The following is an 11,737-nucleotide window of genomic DNA, read 5'->3' as shown; positions in this document are numbered from 1 at the left end:
AGGCTATGATACCAACCTCACCATTCATTATCCGTTGCCCTTTTGAATTTGTTAATACGTGTAACGTGTGGGAACTTGGGGTTTGCTTGGACGAGCAGATGGGCTAAGCACATGAACTTGGGCGCATCATACAGCTCTAATAGCTTGACCCCATGACGAGGTATCCTCGTAGGATTGACTCCCTTGAGGTTACGTAGCCTAGCTGGTCTTCTTTGGAGGCACCGTGGGGCAATGCTCCCTGGATGTGCATATGCAAGGGGTTCTTCTGGTCAGAGTTTGTCAGATTGTCTGTGTCTAGGGTAAGCTATATGCGACATGCTTGGAGGCATATCTACTTACTGGTATTAGTTTGCAACCTCGTGGTCCATTCTTAATTCTCCAGATAGACTTCTTCTTACTTTTTAATCTTGATTTTACTGTAGGTAGGTGATAACTTATGTTTCTGGTGTTTGAGAAGCTAATTGGCTGTTGATAGAAACTCACCATCCCACCAGCCAGCCACACTACAAAACTCAAACAACATGCAAGGGGCAAGATATATAGACATTTCAGTATCAAAGCAATGAGGCGTTTTTGACACAGACCTTCGAGTGATGGAAGGGGTTTGATGCTTTTACTTTGAGTTCACTTATCTATGGTGATGGTATCGGTTTTGACTGGTTTGTATACGAGCTATCAGTAGCCGGCTTTATGGCAGACAGTGTCCTCCAAGTTCTGAGCATAGTAGACACCACGAGAGAGAGAAGTATTGTGTGTAGTTTGAATAAGTGCTAACCTAATTCTTGGTCACAAATAGTAAAGACATTGAGAGAGAAGTCTAAAGGGTCCGTTCTTTGGTCACATCATTTGCATCCGACCCCAGAACTCGGGAAGCCCGCCACTAGTCAGGAACGAACAGATCTCGATATGATACGTTATTAACAAAGAAAAGCAATTACCCCACGAGGGAGACAGGATAAGATGTACCTGGGCAAAGGAACCGCTCTCCTTTTCCTCCACAGGCTGCCTAGACTGGCTCAATCGAGTGCAGGGAGGGTCTTTGATGATGAGACAGAGAGCTGAATTGAGGGGTTATGGATCTGTTTACTGTATCACCTTAGGACGCGTCTGGTGTGTTTACATGTCTCTCTTGTATCTGATTAGGGCCTCTTTTGGCTGTATCATTAGTCTTGGCAAAGGGAAGATAGAAGCCATCGTGACTGAAGGGGTAGGAAGATTGGGGCCCAAGGTCTGAGACGCCGCTCACACTGATTTATGGATAAAGTCCGGTAATTGTTATGATTAAAAATGTTTACACATATTGACTGCCTGGGATGGCAATAATCGTCATCTATGAGGCATATGCTACCAAGCTTTACTTGTCCTGAATTGTGTTCCCCTCCATGGGGGTGTTCCTGTAAGACAAAGTGATACCATCTAGCTCGAGCTGTCCAAGTTTCGGAAGCCGGACATGTCAGTAAGGTAGCTGAGGGAGAGGGAAGTGTGTGTATGTGACGCAATGTGGTCCGTGAAGCGGGCAGAAAGGATGGAAAGATTTACGGGTGAATTCTTGGTTCCAGGGTAAGGCCGTGAGAAAGTCCACTACCGCACTGTATGCATTTACCCATGTCGAGCCCAACAGGTACTTCATGTGCGCACAGATCATGCTCGGAAGTGGTTGCGCTGCTTCTCCACTGATACCCATATTTCCGTATTCTTCTATTGGCCACTACGGGAGATCATGCATGTCTTAATTAACGCGTCGACGCGTTTTGACGCGCTCTCACTAACCTCACACGCGTCTCCCTCGCGACTTGTGCGGTAATCGCGCGACGGCATCAAGAGCAAGGACTACGCTGCAGGGCCAATGGCAAAGAGAATGAGAGGCATGCGTTGTAGACAAGCGGTGAATGAATGATCTGGCAAAGACCGTAGCATGATGGAGTCTCCATTTTCCCGAATATTGATTTGTATCATGGGATCAGACTTACATCGTAACTCATCATGAAGCATTTAAATAATGATGGGGAGTGGAGGAAAAGTACAGATAGATGGTGCAACTTCAAAAAGAGGAGACTCCAATATCTCGCTCGATCAAGGAGATCGAATATTACTTGGCGATCGACTGATTGTGTCGCATTGGATGGAAGCATTTGCATCGTCATAAGGCAACTGACTTGGGAGTGAAGACAGCCTCGCTTTCGAGGGTTACAGTGCCTGTACCTAAGGTATCTAAGGTGCCTCCAGGCAAGGTAGCCAACAAACTCGCGCGTTTCTGCTTCGTCCAAAAACGGGTGAGAAGTGTAAAGAACAAAGAAAGAGTGGTAGGGTTTGAAACGGAGCATGACCTCACCGACTCACCTGTGAAGGAGGTAACAGAAAAGGGTCACGCAAACACACACACACACACACACACACGCACTATTCGACACCTGGACCTGAACCCCCCATGTGCTGATTTGTTATAGACTGGGAGACGCGGGTAGTGCAAGGTAGACGAAAGTGTGTGCACGTCAAGAAACATGAATCAAGGATTGAATGAATCGATGCCGCAGACATGATACAGCTTAGCAGGCAGGCCTCTGTCGTCATCCGGGAGCTCTAACAGCATAGGACCCTGCAGCACATCAACGTGGAAGCGAACGGTACGGCAAAGGAATGGAAGGAACGGTATGGATGAGATGGGAACCATGGGATGGTCCTAGCCCGTGCCGCGACGGCTCGCTCCCACCAGCCAAGGCAAGGTGAGGTGCTCCGTAACTCTACCTTTAGCGAGGAATCACCCTCACCCTCCACTGCTGGTGCGTCACGGAGAGTTTTCAAACTAGGTAGACATCCACCAGACAGATTCTTGTGTGACCTGAGGCACACCAATGTTGCTCTCTCAGGGACTAGGTACCTGATTGATTCAGCTTGGTCTGCTGGATCAACTGACCGGGAAGCGTAGCACAGAGTAGCAATATCGCAACAAACTTATTCTTGTGCGGATGAACAAGCGCGCCTTGTCGAAATTGTCTGTGTCAACCTGACAAGCGAAGTCATACACGGCCTGTGCTTGGTTTAGGATGAACCAATGTTGCCCGATGCATACATTTCCCTTCAAGTCGAGAAACTAAAGTTAGTACGCAGTAGCACCTAAAAAATCTCTAACTGGTGTGCCTGGTTGCATTAGACCCTTGCAAGTTAAGTTGCATGTATGTATGTATGTGTGTGTGTGCAATGTACTCTGTATACAATACAGTATAGCTTGAATGTCTTGAGTCAGGTAGGGCATCAAGCCCGAACCGGACGTCGAGGGCAGGCGGAGGTGCTAGAGAACCTATGGACACTGAGGTAGTCAGTCAATTTCTCAGCCCAGAGGGAATTACTGTGGAGGAGAGGGCTCAGGTTAAACAGGGAAGCGATAAGGTCTTGGTGTTCTACGGATCCTCGCTATTATGTGTCATTGTCTTCGATATTGCCATGCTGATTCATCTGATTGCTGTACGTCTAACGATGTGTATCGGCCGGGCTCTGCCGAAAAGAGAAAAAGACAGACGGGACTGAGATAATTAAGAAAGCTCCAGGTGTGGTAGGAATACTATGTATGACCCTATGTCGTATCCCGGTGCGGGTAGGATAAACTGGAAGAGTAGTATCGTCGTATGATTGTGGAGATGTGTACAGATTTGTCCGTTTCTTCCTCTCTTTGGTTTTTTTCCCCCTTCCTTTTTCGCCTTTCGGGTTCCTGACACGCAAAATATTGACGCTGCAGCACAAATTCAGCTGCAGTGACAAAATGATCTACATCTGCTTGTCTTGGCTGTCTTGGATGTCCTGGCTATTTCGTGCATGATCACAGGGAAGGGATGAATGAAGGTTTATTGCTTTTTGGTCAAACAGAGGGAGAAACATGTGGACGAACATGCAGGGCGGTTGATGTCAGAACTGTTGAAACGACGTTAGGAAAGGCAATAATCTCTCCAATAGACGGCACAGATAAAGGGTTGGCAAGAAGGGGGCCTACTTTCTACCCTATGGCACCATTGACTGTATTGATCTTGAAGCTGAAGGGTTGTAGAGAGGGATGCATTATTCGATAGTATCATCCTAGTTAGATGCGGAGCATGATATCTCCCGAAGCAACACACATGTAAGATTAGAGGTCAATCGAAAAGGATAGGAAGGGGAAGAAAAAGACATATGTCATCTTGTGCCATATCATGGAAATGTCCTGATGCTTCCGGTCAAGAAGAGAGTGCACAGTAGTACTGAGACAAAGATCGAGGCTGTCCAGGATGTCTCAAGTGTCTTGGTCCAACTGGACATCCACCAACGCTTGGTCGATTCCGTATCTGTACAGTGCAGCGCTCTAGCAAGGGTCTACATGCAGAACATATGCCTCACCTGCAAAGAAACATGTATCATGTGCGAGAAACATGGATCTCTCGTTCCTTCTCTGCACCGTTGTAAAAATCCATCGTGACTACCTTACCCGGAAGCAGCGATCAGTATGTACGTGCGTGTGCACCTGCACCCCTGCGACACCCTTGTCCCCTAGGTAGGTAGGTGGGCTTCCATGTCCGATTGATTCCCAACACCTCGAGGCGGAGTGCTCGGGAGGGTTCTATGTGGATATTTCAAGCCCAAAATACTTCGTCAACGAACATTTGTCCTGGGTATTGGCGATCAGGTCGTGCACGGGGTCCTTGACACTTGCCACGGTACCTACGACAGGCAGCAAAGTAAGTATCTACCTCACAGTCACTTCTTTGGTAGACAGCTAATAAGGTAGGTACACAAGTTAACTTTACCGCTGCCGCAAAAACGGGCGCGAACCGACTCAAAACTCACGGGAGGGTCCACGTTGCCGGGCGTCTGCACTGTATCTGCACCCCGAGACAGGCCCAGATGGTACTTGTCGCCTGCTGGTGGCTCCTTCCTCTGGGTGCGCGGCTTCACCCAACGACCCCGACAGTAGGTGGGACCTGGGACCCTCCTTCTCTGGACCCCGGTCCAAGGTCCTTCTAAGTTCTCGCTAACTTCCACACCACACCTCATCCAGATCCATATTAGGCCACTGCGTCCCCTGCCCCTTCCCATCCCATTCCAATGCCACTTGCCTGACCAACCCCCCGTTCATTCCAATTCCCACCACAACCACCGCATTTCCTGCTCTTCACTCCGACAACAGACTCACTTTCTCCCTACAACAACATCAACACAAACACAAACAGACAAACACCATATCGTTTGCAGTCTTGACTTTCTTAATAGTCGCATCGCAGCCTTTTTATTACCCAATCCACTCTACCCTTCACCTCACCAACCTCGCGCGCGCACTTACAAGCATCGTAAAAAAAACTGCCCGCCATACCTTTGCGCCTGGCCGCGTCGTCTATCCCAGCCGCGATCGCACCACACGCCAACCACCGCTTCACCCGTCGCCCTTTGCACCAAGCAACAACAATCGTCGCCGCGATCAAATTCCGCATATTTGTTATTTGTCACCAAATAATCGAAGCTCGTTACCATGCTGCTTCCGTCCGCGCTGCCTTGCGATCCGTCGCACTCAACCCACTCTCGACTGCAACATTCTCTTTTCTCGCCTCCTGCCAGCCCTCCGGCTTTCTCGTCGCACGCATCTTTCGCCAATATTATGACCACCTGTCGCTCGCTCCAATCACTACTATCAACACCCGCGCCTATTATTACCAATTCTCGCCCGACTCCTTCACTCGCTCAATTACCAACTCCACCGCTCGCCCATGCAGCACCTCCCCTGAAGTTGCGACTCCGTCCACGCCCACAACGCCGCGAGCCAGTTGGTCCGAAGAAGGTAACCAAGCGTGCGGCACCGCGTGCTCTTAACAAGAGGCGCCGTACTGCCGACGAGGAGGCGGAACGCTATTCATCAGCGAGTGAGTCTGGCAGCGAGTCACCATCGCGCCGCTCAATCAAGCAAGCCGCGCCCTCAACGCCAAAGCGCACGCGCATCGCCCCTGAGCAGCTGCCTCTAGGTCTTGACCGTTCCGACTTCCACAACATGCATCTTCGACAAGGCGGACATCTTCTTGGAGAAGAAGACTCCTCCGATGAAGAGGACTGGAGCGCCGAGGACGATCGCATTCTCATTGAAATCGTGCTAGAGAAGCTTAGATTGTCAAAGGCGGAATGGCAAGACTGCGCCCGAAATCTCGGCCGCGATCGTCACGCTGTCGACCGCCGCTGGAAGACACTGTTGCTCAATGGTGATATCGGTCTCAAGTCACGACCAGGACACTAAGCAACTCCAATTGGATCTCCCAGAATATTTTCTTGTACATGATTTTATACATTTGATCTTTAGCGCAAGTCTCGGCCGAGCATCATCGGTAGCGAGCACAAAGAAAAGAGGTCTACAGGACATAACATGGGCCATGGGCTGCCCTTGGAGTTAGATATTTTCTTCCACGCTTTATAATGATATCCCCACGCGTGAATGCGTGCTATTCAGTTTCACATTTGCTTTTTTTTTTTGTTTTTTGTTTTTGGGTCGAGAGTCGTAATCTGGTACTATAGAAGATATCAAGAATCTACAATGGGACATCAAAAGTTCCACATTTCACTTAATGTTGCCTACTGGTGGTGTCCCCTGCGCATCCTGGCTACTCTAGGTCGTAGTGAATCCGAACACAGGGTTCTCGGACATACCATCACGGTCTCCATCAGGGTTCAATATTGCGTGCGCCAGCCTCCACATATTGGTCCAATACCGTTGTCGTGGCTGGCTTATCAAGAAATCCTATCAAAAGATTACAGCTCTGATAGATCATAACGAGATCGACGTTCAGGCACTGGGGAGGGGAATGAAGCAAACTGGGCCAGTACATCGAGAACATCTCTTCAGCTCGCTGGAGCATTCTTCACCCGCATTTCCATCCCTCCATGGTACATCGTGCGTCGCCTATCGCCCATCCCGCATTCCTCATGGACCAGGCGCACGGTCTCTCCGGAAATCACGAACAGACCATCGAATCGGGCATCAATATACACGAGACTTGGTACTTGTCCCAATTTTCATCATCCCAAGTCCGTTTGTACGTTTCACACCACGAGGTCAGACTTGGAATTCCGAGCTTGGACTTGATTGTTGAGTCGGACAGTTTGGGTGGCTGGTTGGGAAACAAATGCACATCAGGAGTAATTAGCAGATCTTGGTGAATTGAAAATTGGTAGCAATGTGAAAAACACCTGTACCTTACCTAGGTGTGTTTAGATACTGCGTAGTCTACCTACCTATATAGGCAATAGAGTAACTAGGACTTGGACGTCGGATTTTATTGCACATTTGGTAGGTGACTTCAGGGTCTGTTCATTGTCGTCTTCTATCCTTCTTTCGTTGTTCGATCTCTCACATTTAGCGTGCGCCCGGGCCCGTGGATGGGACGGGCGGCGACGGGCCGTGACCGGGGGTTACAGCTGTTGCTGGGTAACGCCGTGAAGGTTGTTTATTGTTGATGCCGAATTGAAATTAGATATTCTCCTTTTTATGAATGTCTGTTGAATGAAACCAGATTAATCAATCTACCTAATGCAATGATAGTGCAGTTTCATGTGATATGAGTTTCATTTAATCTCCTGGAGCATCCGTTATGCTCTGATGATTTATCTATGGTCTTATGCGAAATCATGGTAATACGTCAGTCAGCAATACCATGACCGTCTAGAAACTGTAGCAATCCGTCTTGTACACCCCTTGCTTCCTGCCATGCCATGAAGTTCGTAAAAGTATTATGAGTAAACCGTACAAACCCTCTATAGCGCTCTGAAAAAAAAGAAGAGAAAAAAAGAACCGCTGTGCCTCGACACACGAGACCACCATGATTATGGGGCGACGATGCTGGGAGGAAGGCAAGGCATGAGCCGTTCAAGCAAACCGTAAAGTGTAACGCAAAGGCCAACGAGGTTGATACACAAACCGCTCTGCTATGCAGCGCAGAGAACCAAGTTCTTACAGTAGAGGTAGATCGCTGAGAAAAATGTGACACCGATATATGGATGTGTAGGGAAAGATGCGGGCTTTTGGACAATTGCTCAGGAGGACATTCCCCCTTCCTAAGGAGGCGTCATTTGTTCCTCCATGAGCATCTTGCGGACTTCTGTCTCGAGGGTCTGTTCTGTCACACCGGGATCTTCGTCAGTCACAGCACCAGTGACCTTGTTCGCGAGCTCGATCTTCTTCTGACAAGCTTTGTAGATGAGCTCCTCGATAGTGTTGGAAGCGATAAGTCTAATGATTTCGACTTCACGCTTCTGACCAAGCCGATGGGCTCTGTTCTCGGCCTGGATGTCATCTTGAGGGTTGTCCGACTGGTCAAAGATGATGACCTTGTTTGCAGCCGTGAGGTTGATACCTGTGCCACCTGCTCCGGTTGTGAGCAGGAACACTGGAATATCCGGGTCATCATTGAACTCGTCGATCAGCGTCTGTCTCTCCACAACATGGGTGCTCCCCATCAAGACCTGATGCCGAATATTCTGCTGATCGAGCACTTCTTGCAGCAGCTCAATGACGCGAGAAAACTTGCTAAACACAAGGACTCGGTCACCGTTCTCCTGATACTGATTGATGAGCTGGAGAAGTTTCCTCACCTTTCCGCTGTCCATCTCAGTCTCTGGAGGGATGTCGAACTTTCCGAGAAGGCCTGGGTAGTCACGACACCAGAGGTGAAGTCCAAAATCTGAAGAATCCTTGAGTTCTTGGATGAGATGCTTTATGTCGGGTTGACGGAGTTCATCCTGAGAAACGCTATCCATCAGGATTCGAGCCATCTTCCCAACCTTGTCGTCATCAAAATGACGCCTGAAAAGGAGCGGGTGGAGTGCCGCCTTTCGAAGCTGCATCCAGCAATTGTTCTGGTCATTTCCACGGCCACGGACTTTTGCGACGCGCTTGGACGGCTCAAGCTTGAACATCTTCTCGTACTCGGCATACACTTGCTTCTGGTTCTCGTCCATGTCGCAGCGGACGACACTACAGATCTTGGAAGGCATATCTGACAAAACTTGATCTTTTCGACGCTGAAGGATGAACGGCTCCAAGATAGTTCTGGCTCGCTTAACACGCTCACTGTACAGAAAAGCACCGTTTGAAACGTCTCTGATAGTGACCTTTTGGCTAAAGATGTACTGAATGTGTTGCATGCAGCCATTGAAGATATCGGGGTTTATGAAATTGAGGAGTGAGGTCATCTCCAACAAATTGTTCTGAACAGGAGTTCCTATACAACATTAGCAAAAGCGCCCATGACAAGACCAGAGGCAACCTACCTGTGAGGAGCATTTTCCATGATGCATGAATACGGCGAAGATCTTTGTATATCTTGGTCTCTGGGTTTTTCATCTTGTGGCCTTCATCAAAAATGGCAGTGTGCATCCCAATAGACTGCATAGCCTCGATATCCGCGTCGTTGTTAATCTGTGAGTATGTTGCAAGCACGACGTGGAAGGCTTCAGGATCATGTTCGATCTCATATGCGATCTCGGCTCGCTCTGCCTGAGAGCCTCGGTATCCGATCACCGAGAGGTCTGGAGCAAATTTCTCAAATTCTCCTAGCCAGTTGTTGTAAGTACTTGGGGGAACGACGATGAGATTGGGCCAAGGTCGGGTCCCTCTCCCCCCTTTGCTCTCCTCATAATCCTGAACAAGGTGGCAAATGAGTGAAATGACTTGACAAGTCTTGCCCAGTCCCATCTCATCGGCAAGGATACAGCCTATCTTAAACTGGTAGAGGAGGGACATCCAATTCAGGCCTACAAGCTGGAAAGGTTTCATCTGACAATGCCCATCCATGTACTTGGGCTGTTGGGCAATAGGTGGGCGCACGTATCTGGGCGCGCTGATGCTTGTAGGGGTTGGAGGCAGATCGTCCGAGTTTTGGCTTCGCTCTCGCTTGCTATGCCCGAATGTATCGATGTCCCAGGTATCAAGCTGTTGTCTGATATTTTTTGCATCGCGGTCACACTTGCCGACAACATTGTCGATCGCGGCAACTGCGTCAATAAAGACCTCGACTGCTTCCACAACATTCTCTCCAATACTGACTTTGGAAGCCTTTCGGGCGCCAGGCTTTTTACCGACGGTGACACGCCTAGCCTTGGAGATGTCATCAAAAGGTCGCTTCTCGATCATGCAAGCAAGTTGCTCTTCCTTCATGCCTGTCATGGCAGCCAGTTCTTGAACAGTGCTTGTGTTGAGGCAAGTCAGCACCCGATCATCCTCATCGTTTGAAGGCTCTGGCGATGCCTCTGCCTGATACGTATCCTCCTGCCGATCGTCGACAAGGTCAATAATTAGCGGATCGTCGCTTGAGGCACGGGCGGGGGGAGATGACGGGAATGCCGGAGACGAAGGGATCGAGGCCTTTCGGAGACCTTGTACTAGTCGCCGTCGGGGTTTCTTTATAGGGCTGAGGGATGCTGTGCGTGAGCGGGAGTTGGCCCGGCTTGCTGCCGCTGACGATTGGAGAGCCGCCTTGCTAATCAGACGTCTGCCAGGTTTAGGGTTGGGCGCCGGCTGTTTGGGCTGACGCATTTGTTTTTCGAGATAATCTATTGCTTCTGTGAGATCGTTTTTGCATGCACTCAAAGCCTCCTTGGCCTTGTGCGAGGGCACTCTTTCTCCAAAAACATCATAAATCTGTCGGAGTTTGTTCTTGATGGTCTTTTCCGAGCTCTCTAGTTCAGGATTGTACGCGAATGCCGAGATCTGTGCCTTGAACGTTGTCGGTCGAATATCGCCACGGGGAGGTGTGAGGTCGTCCTCATCGTCCGAGATGAGATTGATAGGCTCAACAGCCGGTCGCTTGTTGGTCATTGCAGGAGGAGGCCGTTGTGGAGGACGAAAAAAGGTACCGAGAGGGGCAACTCTGCTACCAAGACTGTTACCCAGACGTGTAGGCTTTTTAGGTTGTTGGAAGGGCGACGATGCAGGAACTTCCACAATGCTGCTTGCAGGAGAGGAGCTTCGCATCGGTGCAAGTCCGGGTTTCTGAAGGACTTGTGTGGGCTGTGTTGTAGTATCTCGATCACGAAAAAAGGCGGATGGAGAGCAGGGAATTGTGTCCGTTATTTCGTCGACGTCGTCAATGGCTATTATATCGCGAGCGAGCGATGGGGTGCGAGGTAGAGCGTTTGAATGCCGGATTGGCAAGGGTGAGGAGCTTCGTGCCATTATAATTGTTGGTGAATTATTATGAGCATACGAAACAATAGGAGTAAATATCGAGGCTAGCAGTGCTTTGGATCGTCTAGGGCGGGGGCTGCCACTGCAATTGAACGGATTGAGCGTTTGGTCTGTTCTTCTCTGCCCTTCTTATCGTTCGGCCAACAAAAAACAGAGCACTGGATGAAAGTGGCAGACCGGTATCATCAAGGAGAATGCTTAATAGAAAAGAAGAAGAAATCAAGAAAGACGAGTTTAAAGTCGGAGAGCCAGAGATGATGGTGCTTGCGAGTTCCAGGAGGATCCCAATCCAAAATCCTGGAGGGGCGTGAAGTTAGCGAGTGAAGGTGGAGATTTTTTGAAGTGCACTCAAATCTCTAACGCGACACGCATCGACTGCATCACGAAGTCACGTGAAAATTCAGCTTCGCGTCAGTGTCATAAAGTGAGAGAGAAAGGTTGTAAGGAGTCAATTGAATCAGTCAGGGAAGAAAAACAAGGATGGTCTGGTTGGATTGGTAATTATACGACTGAAGATTTTCTTTATGGATCTCAGCTTATTGTGAGAACAAA

The 11,737-nt window shown here is 49.1% G+C and overlaps 2 protein-coding genes across 2 annotated transcripts; one reads left to right on the top strand and one right to left on the bottom strand.

The window, feature by feature from the left end:
* Nucleotides 1–4,958: 4,958 nt before the first annotated feature.
* Nucleotides 4,959–7,414, top strand: FVEG_01405 (hypothetical protein). The gene has a single exon (XM_018888353.1). It carries the CDS (start codon nt 5,492–5,494, stop codon nt 6,242–6,244), a length of 753 nt encoding a protein of 250 aa, XP_018744248.1. The 5' UTR covers nt 4,959–5,491; the 3' UTR covers nt 6,245–7,414.
* A 129-nt stretch (nt 7,415–7,543) lies between these two features.
* Nucleotides 7,544–11,486, bottom strand: FVEG_01406 (hypothetical protein). Its single transcript, XM_018888354.1, has 2 exons — nt 9,271–11,486; nt 7,544–9,221 (listed from the first exon to the last, which is right to left on the bottom strand). The coding sequence occupies exons 1-2, from the start codon at nt 11,171–11,173 to the stop codon at nt 8,056–8,058; spliced, it is 3,069 nt and encodes a 1,022-aa protein (XP_018744249.1). The 5' UTR covers nt 11,174–11,486; the 3' UTR covers nt 7,544–8,055.
* Between the last annotated feature and the right edge of the window lie 251 nt (nt 11,487–11,737).

This window comes from Fusarium verticillioides, chromosome 1 (genome assembly GCF_000149555.1).
Source record: "Fusarium verticillioides 7600 chromosome 1, whole genome shotgun sequence".
In the NCBI taxonomy this organism is placed as follows: Eukaryota; Fungi; Ascomycota; class Sordariomycetes; order Hypocreales; family Nectriaceae; genus Fusarium; species Fusarium verticillioides.
The sequence above is the reverse complement of the archived record's forward strand: the minus strand, read 5'-3'. Positions and strand labels throughout refer to the sequence as shown.